This window comes from Oryx dammah, unplaced genomic scaffold, assembly GCF_014754425.2.
Source record: "Oryx dammah isolate SB20612 unplaced genomic scaffold, SCBI_Odam_1.1 HiC_scaffold_29, whole genome shotgun sequence".
NCBI lineage: Eukaryota > Metazoa > Chordata > Mammalia > Artiodactyla > Bovidae > Oryx > Oryx dammah.
In genome coordinates this window covers 5,673,733-5,691,506 of record NW_024070213.1, presented here as the reverse complement: position 1 = coordinate 5,691,506, position 17,774 = coordinate 5,673,733, and the positions used below count along the sequence as shown (strand labels likewise).

The following is a 17,774-nucleotide window of genomic DNA, read 5'->3' as shown; positions in this document are numbered from 1 at the left end:
CTTGTACCTGGAGATTCTAGAGGGATGTCATAGGAGAAACCTACAGATGTGACCTGGGTCTTGAGGTGCACAATTCATAGGTGGTGTTATTTCAGAAGTAGAATGAAAGACAGAACAAAAGTGCTGATGTTGCCGTTTTAACTGGCACAGTTTCGGGTGCAAATATAGCCTTTCCCTTCCTGGCTTCTAGAGGCCCCCACATTTCTTGGCTCAAGGCCCCATTTGTCCTCCACCTTCAAAGCTGCAACGATAGGTGTGTGTGTGTGTGTGAGTCGCTCAGTCGTGTCTGACTCTTTGCGATCCCATGGACTGTAGCCCGCCAGGCTCCTCTGTCCATGGGATTCTCCAGGTAAGAATACCGGAGTGGGTTGCCATGTCCTTCTCCAGCGGATCTTCCCGACCCCTGATTGGACCCAAGTCTCCTGTGTTGCAGGCAGATTCTTTGTCATCTGAGCCACCAGGCTATGGTGGGCGGGTCTTTCTCAGACTGAGTTTCTCCTGCGTGCCCCCTGTGCCTGTGTCCCCATTGACTGGACACAGTCAGCCGGGCCCCCTGGACACGCGGGGACAATCTTGGTAGCTGATAAGCAGCTCTAACTCCATCTGCAACCTTGATTCCCCCCTCGGCAGGTTTGGGGACTGGGACGTGGATGTCCTTGGGGTGCTCTGACCCCCTTGACTCTGCTCCACTCGCCATCTGTAATGTACTAAACACTCCACTTACAGGCCTGCCCATCGTCCCCCATGAGATCATGAACTCCACAAGTGCAGGGCCCGGTGTTCATTCTCGGCACACAGTAGGTGCGCAGTAGACACGTGTTGACAGAATGAATGAGCAGCCAGCTCCGTCTTGGATGGCTCACCCCGCATGAAGCATGGAGGTGGGTGCTCACATGCCCGGCTGCCATCCCCTCAAACACCACCGCCCCCTACCAGAGACCCTGCCATGCTTCTTACAGAGGAAGGGAGACCCTCTGCGAGACTGAGCCCCTCCTTTCATCTCGGGCCGGGGGCTCGGCCCAGGACCAGGGCTGTGCGGTCAGACAGCCTGGGTTTGCCGTCGGGTCTTTCTGTGCTAACAAGGGACCCTGAGCCCACACGGGTCCCTCTTAAGAATCTTGGATCTTCAACAGTAAAATGGGCATTAACACCCCTTACCTCTCGGTACGTGGCCCTCAGCAGATCTGTCCACCCTGGGGGCATCTGTGTTCCTGGGTGACAATGCCCTTGACGATGGCTGACCTGCCCCCTCCCCTGGGTCCTATGCCCCCCAGCCCCCAATTCCCCTCCGTCTCTTCTGCCCCCCATGCCCACACCTCTGTCCCCTCCAAGGCAGGTGACTGAGAGGACCCACCAGTGGCTCCTCTCCAGAATCCGCCCCCGGACCCGGGGGCTCATCCTAAGACAATTTCTCTGTCACCTGAACCCTTGAGGACATGAAGTTCCTGGCCTGGGGAGAACGTGGACCCAGTGAGACGCTGAGACACGGGGAGGAACTCACGCAGGGGTGACTCCGTGACTTGGACCCCGCTTTTGGGTCGCGAGTGGGCGACGACCCTGCAGACCGGCCCCGGTCCGAGACCTCGGGGACGCTGCTCCCTCTCTGCGCCTTGGCTGAGTTGCCCGTGGCCGGCGGCGTGACCGGCTTGTCCGCGTTGAAGCTGCTCAGGAAGTCCAGGTACTTCAGCCTCCCCTTGGAGTTGACGGGCATCTCTTCCCAGAGCCTGTCAAACTGGCAAAGAAGCAGAGGTCACCCTTGGGTCAGCGGACACCCTAGGCAAGAGGGCCAGAAGCCGGTGAAGGCAGTGTGCTCCTTTGCTGGGTCCTGGGCTCATGTCAAGTTAAACAAAAATTGAAAAATGAAAAACACCTGGCCGGCCAGCCCCAGCTTCCTGGGGGCGGGCACGGATTATCCATGGCTTCTACGGGACATTTTTTAATTGAATTGGGCCCTTAGCGAGCACTTTAAGGCCATTAAATCTTGCCATTAGTCACAGAGACTGAGCTGCAGGACAGAAGAATGTTCTAGGGGAAAACGCAAATCAAACCCCAGTCTTCAGCGAGGCTCCCTCCTGCAGAACAGCCCCAGAGCCCTGCAAAGAGCCCAGGGCCGCTGTGCAGTGTAAGTCACCCTCAGGGCAAACAGTGCCCTCTCAGGAGATGAGAAGAGAGGCGTCTGGAGGACGGGGAGCAGCTTATGGCCTTGGCATCAGTGTGGCTGCTGTCGCCGGGCTGAGTGAGGGCCCCGTGTTGCCGGGACATCACCAAACGTGCCACGGGAGCCACTCTAGGTGGCTCGAGGGCTTTCAGGGAGCTGAGAAGAAAGGTGATTTAACTTCCGTTTGTTTTTTTTTACAGCCCCTAAGGCCCAGCTTCCAGCCCGCATCTCCGACCCTGAGGCCATGGAGGAACATTCCTGCCCTGTGCCTCGACTTGGTCAGAAAGCCACTCAGCTTGCCCGCTCCACTGGGGTTTTCCAGGGGCGAATTAAAAGGGACCATGTCCGCTGCTGCTTGAAAGTCTGGACAAGATGCAGTGAGGGCTGAGGAAGAGTGGGAGAACGTTCCAGGCCCTGAGAAGGAGAAATGGTTTAGTTTGGGACAATCTTCTTGACTTGTTTTAGCTTTTTGTGCTAAGCTTTTAATTTTGAAATAATTACAAGTTTGTAGGATGTTCCAACGATGATACAGAGAGGTCCCCGGGATCCTCCGCCCAATTTCCCTCCAAGGTTAGATCTTATGTAACAACTTCGTGTGTGTGTGTGTGTGTGTGTGTGTAGTTCAGTGTCATTTATCACATCCAGAGTTGCATGTTGCTTTGGTTTTGATCAATGAGGGAAACCTACTTCATGGAGTGGAAGTGAGGGTCCTTGAGAAAGCGGCCACAGAGGCTCAGACAGACCTCACCGGCACCAAGGTCTCCTCCAGGAAAGTTCTCCAGGACCACCAAGGAAACCAGAGGCTCTTCTCTTCCTACCTGCATCCTGATGAAGCCACCCCTGTAGGTGACACCTCACCTGGCTGAGAGACTCCCTGGAGGGGCCTCTGAACGTCATCTTTAAATGCCAACTGTCTTGCAAAGGGGTTGACACTCAGTGGGGTCTCAATGCATGTTTGTTAATGGCTGAAGACCCCCCAAAGACTCACATGATAAAACTGACCGGATGGGAAGACCCTTTAGAAATGAAGAGGGACAGGGGACAGGGCGCTCGACCATGTTCTGAGTGCACCCATCAGGAAGGGCTTTACGGAAGAGAGATGCAGCTGAAGAGGAAGGTGGGCTGCTGGTGGGCTCTCATGCCCTCCTATCTTGGCAAGACTTGGGAGGCGGGCAGGAAGAAGGTCATGCTACGAAGGACAGAGACAAAGGATGCGATGCGGCGAGAAGTCGAAGCACAGATGTGAAGACATTTACAAAACAGCCCAGGACAACAAAAGGGGCTTTTCTCAGGCACATGAGGCAGGGCCCACCACCTTCCTGTTGAGATCCTGTGACGTAATGAGGTCAACGCGGGACCACGCAAACCCTATTCTCATCTTCTTGTAACTGAAGGGGCCTCAACGGGAAGAATACACATCCCTAGGATGACTCGGGGGCTCCCCTGGTGGCTGTAGCAAAGAATCCACCTGCCAAGGCAGGAGACACGGGTTCGACCCCTGGGTCAAGAAGATTCCCCTGGAGAAGGGAATGGCAACCCACTCCAATATCCTTGCCTGGGAAATCCCGTGGACAGAAGAGCCTGGCGGGCTGCTACGGTCCATGAGGCTGCAGAAGACTCGGACATGGCTTAGTGACTGCACAGCAACAGGGTAGCAGGGGCCTGGGTGGGCCGGGAAAGAACGGGAGGCCACACGTGGTTCTCCAGTCCTGGCAGGTTACGCCCCAGGACACTGGTGCGGCCAGGGACGCAGCTCAGGGTGGCGGCTGGGGGTGGGGGTGCTGCGGGGACAGGCGAGGCCTCGAGAGGACTGGGAATGCGCCCCCCAAAAGGGGATTCTGGAGAATTACAGGCCTGTGAGCTGGACGTGAAACCTGGGCAGGATTCTTGTGGTTCGTGAATCAGCTGAAAAGCAAGTGAGCTTCCACGTCATGTGGTGGAGCGTGGCTTCCTGAAAGGCCCCCTGGGAATGCAGAGGAGCAGTCGGCGGCCTGCTAAACACGAAGGACTCAGGACCTCGGTCCTGCTTCTGCTCGTGAGGCGGCAAGCGGCAAGGGAACGCCACTCCATCTTACCAGCAAGAAAAAAGCCAAATACCTATAGATTCAGGACTCTTCTCGAGCCTGTGAGCTGAGGTTGCAGGAGCCAAGAGGACTGAATTCCATCAAGCCCCAAGGCTCCAAGGAGATCCTGACACCACAGCTCTCATGCCCAGTGGGGCTCAGGAGGAAGTGGGAGTGTGGGAAGAAGTCCGCTGAGATGTTAGCAAATTCCCGAGGCCAGACGGGGGCTGGCGCCCAGGCTGGGAGTCTCGGGCACAGGGAATGATCAAGCTCACAAGCCCTCCTGCAGCCTTTGCTGCTGCTGAAGGGGCCACGTGGACCTACTGGGGGAGGACAGACATGAGACACCACCCACTTCTCCAGACACCCTCTCCTGCAAAGCAAAGCCACTGAGGGGGGCAAAGCACGTCCCCTCAAGCCCAGGGGGCTCCTTCTGCTGGAGGGATCTGCCCCCCTAGCACACAAGGAGTGAGGGTAGCAGTAACAAAATTCAAATGAGGCTCGATCACTCTCCAGACTGCCACAACAAACCCCCACACTCACAGCCTGGCAGCGGAGAGGTGAGCCTGCTTCCAGTCATAAACATCATTCTACCACAGTCTACCATTCTCCTGCACATGCTGTCTTTCAGCTTTTTTTTTTTTTTTTTTAAGTTCTACATACAAACCAAAGGAAAACGGACCCATTGCCAAGAGATATAGCCGTCAACAGGTAAGACTCAGAGATGACCTCCAGTGTGGGGATTCAGACAAGGACGTTAAAACAACTATGGACATTAAACTAATGAGATTAAAACAACACACTAGATCCATGAACTAACGTGTCCATGGATGTAATGGAAAAGCTGAAAAACATGCATGACAGAGGGAGAATTTCGGCCAAGAGGTGGAAGCTATTTTTTAAAATGCACGGCTACGTTCAAACACAACAGAGAAATGGGATTAGACAGAAACAGAGAAGAGCAGTGTGGCACTAGAGGCCTGGTGGGACGCAGGTGGTGGGTGGGACTCTCCCGGGAACAAGGACGAGATGCCCCCGTGTGAGACGGGCAGTTAGAATGAGGCCCTCGCCCACCGCCTGATGTGGAAACAGAGGCAGCTGGCAAGAGCCACGGCTAGCCCGTGCCAACAGTGGGGCACCGGCTTTCCACGGTCACTCAGGATAGAGGCCTGGAGGCCACCACAGGAGGAGCCCAGTCTCTAGGACCAGCCAAGGCAGCTTCGGGACCACCTGGCAAGTGGGGACCATGCCCAGGGTTGAACCGCCTGGGCGAGCTGTGTGTGGAGCATTTGGGGCTCATCACAACCGCCCACCTGGCTCCCGTCTCCTCACACCTCACCCCCAGTCTCCGTGCAGGGCCTCTGGTAAAAGGCAACTGTCACTGGCAGCCCCTGCCTTTCTTCCTCGCTGGGATCTGGGCCCTGGAGAAAGCGTGTGATAATTAGCAGATGTCTCACCCGCACAGAGAGATGCTGGAAGGCAGCGAAGAGATCGCTTTAAAGTGTCAGGGGGAGAACACTTGGATTTAGAATTCTATCCCCAGCCAAACTATCTTTTGAGGATGAGCATGAAATAGAGAAGCTCTCTGGCTTACTTGTCCCTGAAAGGGCAAGTAAAAATGCGGTTGAGCAAAAGAGGAAGTGAACAGGAAGTGGAAGTGGGACCAAAGGTGTGTGACTGTGGACATCAGAACAGTGAGGCACCCAACACCCCCCTACCCTGTCGCCCGGCCCCACCCCCGCAGCACCCCATCCCTGGCTCCTTCGGCCTCCTTATCCTCTGCCCCTCGTCTCTCTCCTGCACTCAGATTCACTGAGGAAATCCTGTTACTTCCAGCTCCGAAACACATCCATGATCCGACTTCGTCTGCTCCCAGCCATCCACCTGGCCTGGTCTTTAATCAGATGTCTCCTTCTCAGGGGCCTCCCCTGACTGCCGTCCTCACAATGTATTGCCCCCACCCCTCCCTACAGTTCCCCAGCACTGCCCTCTTTCGTGGTTTTTATTGTTTGCCTCTATGGCCATCCAACATACACATATCTTAACATGTTTGGTTTACTGTCCATCTGCCCCTCAAGGAACAAAGACCCCATGAGCAGGGTGTGTCTCCTGGGCCCACATCCCAGCACTGTATCCTCAAGGAACGCACCCTGACCCCTTGGGTCCAGACCAGCCCCTAGCTCTGTTCTCCTAGCATGCTGCACCTCCCTTTACAGCAGAGAGTGGTGTGGAATCACAGAAATGATGTTCCCACAGGCATTTAATCTCTCTCTACCCTCCTGGGATGCAGACTCAAGGGAGGCAGGGAGCAGGCCCTCCTTGGTTCCCCAGGACCTGATGTCAGCACTCTGCTCAGAGGACCAGAAGTCCACTCCTCAGTGAAGGAGAGGGTGTCTGCTGCCTTTGGGCACTCACTGTGCAGCCAAGACAGACAGCGCTGTGTGCAAGGACACACAAGAGTGTGCCAAGGGGTGATGATGGAGAGCTGGGTGCGGGAGGTGGGTAGGGCAAAGCTGGGCAGCAAAGCTGGGCAGCTCCAGCAGGGAAAGGCATGGTCAAGAATTCACTTGACCAGATAGATACAAGGGGGCGGGGCCGGGGGCAGGCAGAGACAGCAGGGGTCAAAGATGGAGAAGGCAGAGCTGCAGCCTGGGTGGAGGGCACCTGGACCAGCCTGGGAGCACTGCCCCATCTCCTAGGGAAGGGCACCAAAGCTCAGAGAGGCTGAGTGCTCCAAGGTCACACAGCTGGACGAGTGCAGCAGCAGGGCTGAAATCCAATCCTGCCTGCATTTCTCTCACTTCCTGGAGGCATCTGCTCTAGAAGCATCACATCTGGAATGTTCAGAAATGTTTGAGTGCCTCTCCCTAATGTGGCTGCACAGTCACAGTCTTTAGGCAGTCAGCGTGGGCTGGTCTCAATCGCCTCATTGGGATAGGCTCTCCCCGTGGGGCCCCTGTCTCCTTCAGCCAGATCCAAGTGGACATAGTTCTATGGCCTTTTATAACACGCTTTATGCAGAGCCATGAAGACCTTCAGTGTCCAACTTCACCTGCTCTGAAAGCCACTCTCCTTTCCTGAAAGGTTAATTGTGCCAAAAGTTTTCCAGAGGTGTGGCACTTTTCTATTTAGGGAGCTCTGTTAAGTCAAGAAAGCTGGCCCCTCGGATTCACGATGACTGGATCTTTTAGAGATAAGTTTAGAACATAGATAAACTAAGTCCCAGAATCTGTACCAGCAAGCTACTGAACCTGGCCGGACCTGTCCCAGTGTCTTCGGTGGACTCGTCCCCATACTGGGCTGAAGGGTCTAGACGTGTCCAGTCCAGTGTACACATTACTTCTGTGTCTTACTCTGCCAGACTCAGGACCATCCACCTGAGAAGGTTGTTGGCTAAGCAGCTCACGCGAGGAGAAAACATATGTATCTCAGGGGCTTTTGCTTTCTGTTTACCAGCCTGTATGTAGAAGCAGCCTTCCCCAGTATAGCACAGTTTCTGCTAATCATCACCCAACTTAAACCGTGGTACTTATGCCAAACTTTGACGCTTTCGATGGTGCAGTCTGTCTCTGAGATATGTCCGTGTATTTTTAGAAGGCAGCGTTTAAAAGTAAGTGCTTGATCGTGGGGCGGGGGATATGGGGTGCGCGGCGCCCCGGTGTCTGTGCTGCGGATAGTGAAGCTTTTTCTTCGTAGACCATTAAAATCAAATTCTCTGTTGAGAATGCCAGATACGCCAGCATGTCATTAATTTACATCTATAATTAGAGTAAAATTTTACTCATTTAGATGGAATGAAAAATCTTTATTAGCAAAACCTTTATTAGTTGGCTCCATAGAATAATAAATGCAACTGTATTAATTTGAAAGGCTTCCATCCATTTGTAGCAATGGAGAGATGTATTTCAAACAGCTTCACTTCGTGTGGCTGTTCTTTGGGACAGAATTCTTTAGAAAGAGCGCTTAACTTTTCTTAGCAAAAAAATGATCATAATGCCTTAAAAAAGCTGGTGTTTTAGGAAAGTGAAATCTGATGTTCATATTAGTAGTATCTTTAACAAATTCGTGCTTTAGGGTAGTGAGTTCAGCAGCCTGAGTAGGGCTGGAGGGTGGGTGTGACGATCGCTCAAGATTATTTTCAGTCCTTACCCTAAAACTCTGAGACTAGGAGTCTTGAGGTTGGAGTGGAGTCTCTCCCAGCTCTGGGGTCGGGGGGCGGCTGACATTCCCACACGGGGAGCTGTAGGAAGCGCCTGGGCTAGGTCTGAGAGGAACCAGGAGGAAGAGGGGAGGCTGGGTTGCGTTTGTGAGTGTTCTGGATTTCCTTTTTCGTCTGAATTATTCTCTGGGAATGGACGGGGCCTCGGTTTGTCTGCGCACAGGAGCAGGCTGGCGGCAGTGCGTTTTCTGGGGGGGAAGGGATGGCCACGCGTGTGTCAGATCATTGGTGCTCTGTGCTATTGGCTGCTCAGCCCCTGGGCTGTTGGGGTCTGGGTGGGGGAAATGGACATGGTCCACCTGTGGGATGTGCTGAGCACCCGCTCTGTCCAGCCTCACCTCCATCTCCAACCCCCACCCCGGCTCAAGTGTGGAGAGAAACCGGCCGTCTCTCTGGATCAGTTGGGGCCCGGAATGATCCAGGGAAGGAGTAAGAGGGGTAATGGGAGCTGGAGCCGAGTTTAATTTGATTTAAAAAATAAAGGTGACATGACTTGCATTCTAATTGAGATGGTGCATTCCATACCTGTTACAGGAACAGAAGGCTCCTGTGTCTCTTTAGTAAGATTTAAAACAACAACAGTAACCCCCTCTCCCCCCACCTGCCAAAAAACAAAACAAAACAAACCCTTCCCATATTTAAAAAATAGAGAAAAACCTTAAACTCGCTAAACTCTGGGAAACAACCAGCCTGATGCTCATAACAACACTGCATAGGAAGCTGAACAGAATGCAGTCCTTACTTGCTCGTCTGTCAGAACCTGGACGTGGCGAGTACAGATGGACCGGAACTCGTCCCTGGAGGCGGTGTTCGTCTTCATGGTGTCAAAATTCTCGAACTCCTGGGTGATGGCGTGGTAGTGGGAGGTCACGGCCTTGTGCAGGCGAGCCAGCAACTCCTGGCTTGCCATTTCCTTGGGCGATAAGGGCCGTGGACCTCTGGGCATCTTCTCAGCCCACTCCACAGCGGTCTGGGCAAAACAGAAGAGAAAATTGATCCCTTTAGTGAATAATGAATTGCCTTAGTTCTGGGCACCTCAGGCAAGGGTGGGGCCCGGGAGGCAAGCTTCATGAGGAACTTGAGCCAGGAGTCAGAGAGACCCACAGGCCTGACTGCAGGTGAAGATCTGCCTGGAAAGCGGGAGCCTGGGCTGACCAGCCGCAGAGCGGGGAGCAAAGCGACTGAGCCCGCAGGGCAGGGCCAGGGCCGGGCCCGAGGAGGGCACACCTCTTACCCCCAGCCATTCACTCACTCGGCCTGTCCTCTGGTTTGCTGAACAAACACACAGTAAATGTCTGCTCTGGGTGGTAAGGGAATCACTACGGATGCGGATCCAGACTGCTTTCATTTCCAGCCCTCAGTACGGGTTGGTTTATGCTCAGGACAGCTGTGACGTGAATGGCATTGCTAATTTATTTGTTTGGCTGTGCCAGGTCTTGGTTGTGGCATGCAAATTCTAAGTTGAGGCATGTGGGATCTAGTTCCCTCACCAGGGATGGAACCTGGGCCCCCTGCTTTGGGAGAGTGGAGTCTTAGCCACTGGACCACTAGGGAAGTCCTGTGAATGGTGTTTCTTTTTGTTGACTGCTACCATATTATGCTGCAGCTCCACTGTTGGTTAAGTGTCCTTTAAGTCTGAGACTTTCAGACCCACAGGGATTTAATCCTGGCGAGTATAGAGTCTTGCATTTGGAGGCTGCAGGGACCACAGAGCTGGCCTGCTTGCCTAGATCTCATTTTGCACCCGTGGGAGGTGCTTACAGGGCCTGGGGACGCTGTCCATGGTGCTGGGGAGCCCTGAGGAGGGATAGGACCAGTCTGGGCACAGGGCAGCTTTCTGCAGGGAGGAGTGAGCTAGGAGGAAAGAGAGGATCTTCTTACTGGATGGCAGGCTGATGGGCTGGCAACAAGCATGTGGCCAGGTGAGCCAGAGGGGCCTGTGGAGGCCTGCAGCCCACGTTCAGTATCTGCTGATGATCAGTGTGGTGGACAGAGAGACCACAGGAAGAGCAGTGAGTCGAGTTACTGATTGATTCTCAACAGCCCTGGAAATGACAAGGGCTTCTGTGTCTCCCCTGGGCACCGAGGAGACCTTGGAAGGGAGACGCTGGGGCTGGGGGTGGGGGGTGGCGACTGAGTCCTGAGCCTCCTGCAAGGGTAGTTGGAAGGGCAAGGCCTGCAGCATCTATTTTCTGCCACTAGGAAAAGGCCCCAGAGGCTAGACCTGTGGTCACCACATCAGCAGGTGGGCTCCGGGAGTATGTGGAAGGGGTGGGGCCCTGGGGTGGCAGGTGGGGGCTGGGCTCCATGAGAACCCAGGGGTAACAAGGCATGAAGGCTGTCCCCAAACCAGGGTGGATTCTCAGATCCTCTGGGCTTCTCCAGCCAAAACCATTAGTGACTGGTGGCTAGAAGCCTGGCTCTTTCAAAGCACCAGCACCTGGCCAGATGATCGCATCCAATCCCCACAACCTATGTGAAAACTTGGTCATGACTCAAGTTCAGCAGTTCCACAGGAGTATGTGTATTATATGCTACTTTCCTGCAGAACGTTCTTCTACGAAAGTATATCAAACATAGGATGCTGTTGACAACACCCTCAAAAGCGTGGCTATACACCCTTTCACTCAAACCATAGCCCACTACATCCTCGACTACCCAAAGGTTGACAGATGCTTTCAAATACGTCCATTGGGAGCCGTCTGCAAAGTGAATGAACGCCTTTCATTTCTCATTCTAGAAAAATATAGTGACCCTACAGACGCATCTTACACATTTTTTGAACAGTTGAAAACATGCCTCCTGTGTCTAAGTATGAAAGTCCTTTCCCTAAACACCATGACGGGCGTCAGTGATCAGAGAGTAGAGGGATCTTTGCTGGGTGGAGACTCAAGCTCGAAGTCCATCCTTATGCTGGTCACACCTTTGGGGCCTGAGGAGGACGTGCCACGGGTGAACATAACTGGAAACAATACGGGTGCCGTGTCGCACAGGGGAAGGTGGAGACCCCTCTGACTCTGGCCCTAACTGGCCGTGTGACGTCCACACGCCACTGAATCAAGTTTTCCTCAGTTTCCTCATTTTTTCAGGGAGGAATCTAGGCTTCCACGAGATGGGGTGTGTGAATGCCCTTCAAAAGTGTTAACACAAAAAGCAAATCAGAAATTTCTTCTGTTTTAACAACAGATATGGAAGAACTCTAACAAAGTAAAATGGGCAATCTTAGGTTAATATGCTTTAAACTCCAGAGGAAATTGAATCATTTTCTAGCAAGATATAGATTACTAAATTTAACGTAAGTAACATTACGAATAGACAGGTAATCAAAAAACAAGTTTAAAAAGCTGTTAAAAGAGCTACCATCTATCACTAAAAAGATGTCAAGCCCTGGAGTGGGTGGGTTGCCACGCTCTCCTCCAGGGGATCTTCCCAACCCAGTCTCTGCACTGCAGGCAGACTCTACCATCTGAGCCACCAGGGAAGTCCATGAATACTGGGGTGGGTAACCTATCCCTTCTCAAAGGGATCCTCCCGGCCCAGGAACTGAATCAGGGTCTCCTGCATTGCAGGTGGATTCTTTACCAGCTGAGCTACCAGGGAAGCTAGATAATTTTTACATTAGTCAAATTATTCCAGAATACAAAAAGGGATATATAGTATTCTAGTTCATTGTATAGTATTCTAGTTCATTGTATATTACCCTAACACAAAAATATAATCAAGAAAACACTTGAAAAATATGAGCCAATCTAGTTTACAGACATAATGGCAAATATAACAAAAAAAATTTTTAAACCAATTTTTAAAATATTTAGTGCTGTATTTTAAAAGGGCACACCAAAATCAATTAAGGTTTACTCCAAGAATTAGGAAGTCTTCCTTATAATTAGCAAAGGTCACATATCAACGCATGGCAAAGTTCATCTAACAAAACTTGGCAGTCATTCCTGATAAAATGGTATAGAATAGAAAAGAGCATACATACTATACAGGAATAAAATGAACATCTTAAACACAAGAGTATTAATCAGACACTATCTGTAAATGTGTTACACGGGGGAAATAGGAAGCATTTCCATTAAAGTTACAAACAAGACAGGCAGGCTCACTGTCAGTCCTGCTAGTCAGATTTTTAGAGGCTCTAGCCTTTGAAATAAGACAAGAAGATGAAATAAACAGTTGAAAACAAATGCTGAAAAACAACATTTATCATTACTCTTGTGTATGATTGTACAACTAGAAAATCTCAATACAATTATGAAAGTGGCTGAATTAAAGTAAAAAATGAAGAAAACGCAATACCTTTTTTCTTATACAATAAATATAACTAGTTAGAAATTATCTCATAAAAAAAATCCACATTAATGACAAAGCTATTGAATACTTTGGGATAGATTTCATCTGAAAGGCATGAGACCTATATGAAGAAAGCCAGACACATTCTACTGAAGGTTATCAAAGCAAGACTGAACTAAAAACAGACACATACCATGTTTCTGGATGTGAAGACTCCATTTCAAAAGAGGAAACCTTTTTCAAATTATAAATAAATAAAACTCTAGCAAAAATCACAATGGCTATTTGCAGGGGGACCCTTTAGACATAGATATTAAACTTAATATAGAGACATAAATGTGTGAGATTTGCCATGAAATTTTTGCAAGAGGCTAGCAAGGATGTCTTTGAGTCACCAGATATCAAAACATCACAAACTTGATATAAACAGAACAATAGAATGAGAATAGTAAGGCCCAGGATATACAAGTAGAACAGTGGATACCTACTCAGGCTGTTCTTGAGAGAGAAGGAAGTCTCTTCTGTGACTGAGCCCTGACATCACAAAGCCCATTGTTGCAAACTTACAAAGGCAGCAGGAAGGAGGAGGTGTGGGACACATGCGATGGAGTATTGCTGCTGCTGCTGCTAAGTCGCCTCAGTCATGTCCGACTCTGTGTAACCCCATAGACGGCAGCCCACCAGGCTCCCCTGTCCCTGGGATTCTCCAGGCAAGAACACTGGAGTGGGGTGCCATCGCGATGGAGTATTGCTCGGCCATAAAAGGGAACGTTTACATTGTTCTGGCATTTACAGTGCCATTGTTGCAACAGGGATGGACCTAGGTATTGTCACACTGAGTGAAGCAAGGCAGACAGAGAAAGGCAATTACCATATGACATCACTTATATGTGGAATAAAAACAAAAAGCAGCAGGGTGCAGTGTGGCTCTGGTTGACTCCAAGATACCTCTGTGTGAGGGCAGCCCTCCTAAGCAAAACTGAACATCCCAGTTTCATAAAGGGAATTCTCTCTTCCCTCTTGAGTTAACAGCTTCAAAATACCATCCCCCCCGAGGCCTGCATCTCAGCAAATGGAAACTGGCCCAGTGGCCCAGCCTGGAGTCCTCTGTGATGTGTCCATCATGCAGTCTGTCTATCGTCTATCCTCCAAACCTCCCCAAACCCCAGTGGCCCCAAGCCCAGTGCATACCTGGAAACTGACTGCTCCACCCTCACCTCCTGGTCCAGGCCACCATCATCTTGCCACAAATCACAGCCCCGTTCCTTCCACCCTCAATCTGTTAAAAGTACACACGCAGGAGCATCACAGGCACATACGTGTTAGCACTTGTTCTCTGGGCAGAGGGGTGGGGGAGGGCCGAGCCATAATCAGAAAGCCAGCACCGTTTTCCCCTGAGGACGATCTCTAAAGCGCAGGTCATGCACAGCTCTCCAGGGGTTCCCCACGTTGCCTGGAGCAACCGGCAGGGCATCACAATGGCCGCCAGCCCGCCCACTGGGACCTCTGACCTCACTCCATGCCAGCCTCCTGCTGTGCTTCATACGTACAAGCTCGTTCCTGCCTCAGGGCCTTGGCACTTGCTGCTCCTGCCCTCCCCTCAGGGTTCACACCATATTCCTGAGCCGAACGACACGCTCATTCCCGCTGCCTTTCCCTTCTCCTTCTCCATCCCATGTTCCACTCTCTGGTCCACCTTATATTTAACCTAATTGTTCTCCATCCCAACAGAAAATAAACTTCAAGGCCAGGGCTCCGGTCTTTTCCTCACTGCTGAGTCCCCGAGTGCTTTAAAGAACCCGGCACACAGTGGGGCCTTGATCTTTGTTCAAAGAAAGAACGGATAAGCAGTGTCACCAACACAGCCAATCAAACAAATGACTGCTCTGCACGGCCACCCTAGGTCTTCTGTTAGAAAGCTCTGATCTAGAGGCTTCCCTGGTGGTCCAGTGGTTGAGAATCTTGCCTTCCAAGGCAGGGGACACAGGTTTACCCCGCGGTCTGGGAACATCCCACAGGCTGTGGAGCAGCTAAGCCCACGTGCCACAAGTGCCGAGCTGGCGTCCAGAGCCTGCGCTCTGCAACAAGAAGCCACTGCTACAGGAAGCCCGCAACCACAGCTGAAGAGCAGCCCCTGCCGATCACAGCTGAAGCAAAGCCCACGTGCCGCAATGAAGACACGGTGCGGCCACAAGTGAGATAGTTATTTAAAAAATTTCACCACTCTTTAAAAAAAATAGAAATGAAACCAAGATTCCGTTTGTTTTTTTTTTCTAAGAAACACAAATGTCTGGAGTGACAATATCAGCGTTGGGAAAGGTAGAATAAGGTAGGCGGAGCCGTGAAAGTGCCTGTCCTTCCACCTGGCACCTGCCCTTTGAAGACTCTCCTCAAGGAAGTAAACAAGATGAAATCATGATCATTACGGTATTATTTGGAAAAGGAACTGGCAACCCACTCCAGGATTCTTGCCTGGAGAATCCCATGGACAGAGGAGCCTGGTGGGCTACAGTCCATGGGGTCGCAAGGAGTCAGACACGACTGAGCGACTAACACACACACAGTATTATTTACACAGTTCACAAAAAATTAGCAACACTTTAGAGGTCAAAATTGTCTAAATCAGGAGAATGGCTAAATAAACCATAGTATTTCTACAATGCAGCTATTTGGAAGGCTTCAAGAAATAGTTTAACAGTATGGTAAAATGTTTGCAGTATGCAGAGTGGGAAGGGGTGCAGCAAATTGGTCCACATGACCACACACACGCACACATGTGTATACACACACCAGCACTAACACTTGTTCTCTGGAGGAGGAGTAAGCCAGGGCAGAGGCGGGCAGATGACTGGGGCTCCCGAGCTGCGAGTCTTGCCTCCCTCTCCCACGGGTTGGGGTCCGGAGGTCAGGAGGCAGGGACGGCTTGGTGGCAAGCAAAGCAGAAGAGGGGCGGGGGTCCAGGAGCCCTGCTCGGTGTGACTGCCCATCTCCGCCTGGGCAGGAAATCACAGTGACACGTGGGTCACACTGAATCCCAGAGCCCCAGGGGGAGGGGCGGGAGCGGGGGCAGCCCAAGCACCTGAGGCAGGCATGTGACCCACACACGGGTGATGCACCCAGAGAGGACGAACACGCAACGCACGCCCACGATGGCTGCATCGAGCCATCCACAGACGCCCCGGGAGCATCTGCTGTGTGCCAGGCTCTTCTGCTGATGCGCGGGATATGGAAGTAAAAGATGAGCCTTAAATAGCCTCTGCCAGGGGAGGGTCTTGGGGCCGGGGAGAGAGAGGAGGGCCAGTTTCACAGGTGAGCAGAGATTACGAGACGGGTCATGTACTCTCGACACAGCTGATGGGAATCGCTCCCTGAGGAGGAAACCTCAGAGCCCGGAGGTGAAGGAGGCACAGATCCTCGCAAACCTCACGTGGCAAGCTGGCATGAAGGACGGGGGAGCAGCGCCGGCCTCCTGCATCCCCCAGTTCTCTTCCCCAAGCCCCCAGAGCCACACAGGGGCCAGGCTGAGGACGCAGAGAGGGAGGGTGACTCGGATTTGTCCCAAAGCTGGTTTCACGGCCGGTTGGGGAATATTCTCGGGCTGCCAGCAGAGGTGATTATTGTGTGTCCATGGCAGAAAAGTTGGAAACTACAAACAGGGCACAAACTGAAACAGAGGTCACCGGGGGCCCCGCCCCCAGCGGCACCACGGCCATCACCCTGGTGCACGCGGGACCAGCCTGGGACTGGAAGGTCCCCGGGCGCTGGGCATGTGGTCCCAGCCCTCCCCACCCCGTGCCACCCGGGGCGCCCACTGGCCTCGGGAGGGCAGGGCCTCCCGGCTTGCCCATCAGGGGCACTGGGCTCGAGGCGGTCAGGCACCCATGTTCTGGTCCCCACCTTGCTTTTTTGCAAAGCCGCGCTCCAAGTGACTGGAGACACCGGGGAGGAGCAGATGGCTCTTGGTCTGGCGCTTTTGTGTCCCTGGCACTTGTCACGTGACCGTTCTATCTGAATGGGGGAAAATAGGGCTTTTTCTATAACTGGAAGCAATGTTTCTCCTCATCAGAAAAGACACCACTATCTTCAGATGCAAATGTCACTTTCCAAAACCAACTATGCTTTACATAAAAGGCCTCCTCAGGATAGGGATCGCAGCTGCAAGACAGAGCTTGGGGAAGGGATGGGGCGTCGGGCGCCTGCTTCCGTCCCCACGACTGTCTGGAGCGGGAGCGGTGGGCCCGCTCCTCCTGCAGCCCGTCATCTGACAACTGGATGCTTGCAAGGCTCTTCCGGTGACTTTACAAATGAGAGAAAAAAAAATAGTGGAATCTTATGCACTACGGTTTGACGCAATTACAGGATGACTTCCATGTTTGGAAGGAATCCTCTCTCATTTTTTCAAGGGTATTCACATAGAACCTTGTTTTACTAAACACTTGTCCCTCTTGATATCACAGAGAAACACAGGCCACCTGTGCCAAAAAGAAAACCCCCGGTCCCCTTTGTGACCACCCGGCAGCAGTAGCACAATACATAAAAGGAAAAATGCGCCAAGACAGGAACCACACAGTCAGCAAAGAACCGGCTAACAGCATCGCACGTCTGTGGAGCTTTTCTTGGATTGAAATGTAGCCACGTATCTCATTTAGTAAAAACCAAGCTTTACAGTGAAATCCAGTGGCTCTAAATCCTGCTGCTGCTTGGACTCACCCAAGAGGCGGCTCCAACCAGTGCGGGGTCAGAGGGAGGCGGCATGGACTGGGGGGTCAGAGGGAGGCGGCATGGATTGGGGGTCAGAGGGAGGCGGCATGGACTAGGGGGTCAGAGGGAGGCAGCCTGGATTGGGGGTCAGAGGGAGGCGGCATGGACTAGGGGGTCAGAGGGAGGCAGCCTGGATTGGGGGTCAGAGGGAGGCGGCATGGACTAGGGGGTCAGAGGGAGGCAGCCTGGATTGGGGGTCAGAGGGAGGCGGCATGGACTAGGGGGTCAGAGGGAGGCAGCCTGGATTGGGGGTCAGAGGGAGGCGGCATGGACTGGG

The 17,774-nt window shown here is 52.4% G+C and overlaps 1 protein-coding gene across 1 annotated transcript in view; it reads right to left on the bottom strand.

The window, feature by feature from the left end:
• EFCAB6 (EF-hand calcium binding domain 6) overlaps positions 1 to 17,774 on the bottom strand; it is a 255,607-nt gene that overhangs the window by 8,579 nt on the left and 229,254 nt on the right. Inside the window, exons 27-28 of the mRNA XM_040233143.1 lie at positions 9,183 to 9,410; positions 1,502 to 1,732 (exon numbers count right to left, since the gene is read on the bottom strand). Of these exons, the coding sequence (XP_040089077.1) occupies positions 1,502 to 1,732; positions 9,183 to 9,410 (459 nt within the window). The remainder of the gene's footprint in view (positions 1 to 1,501; positions 1,733 to 9,182; positions 9,411 to 17,774) is intronic.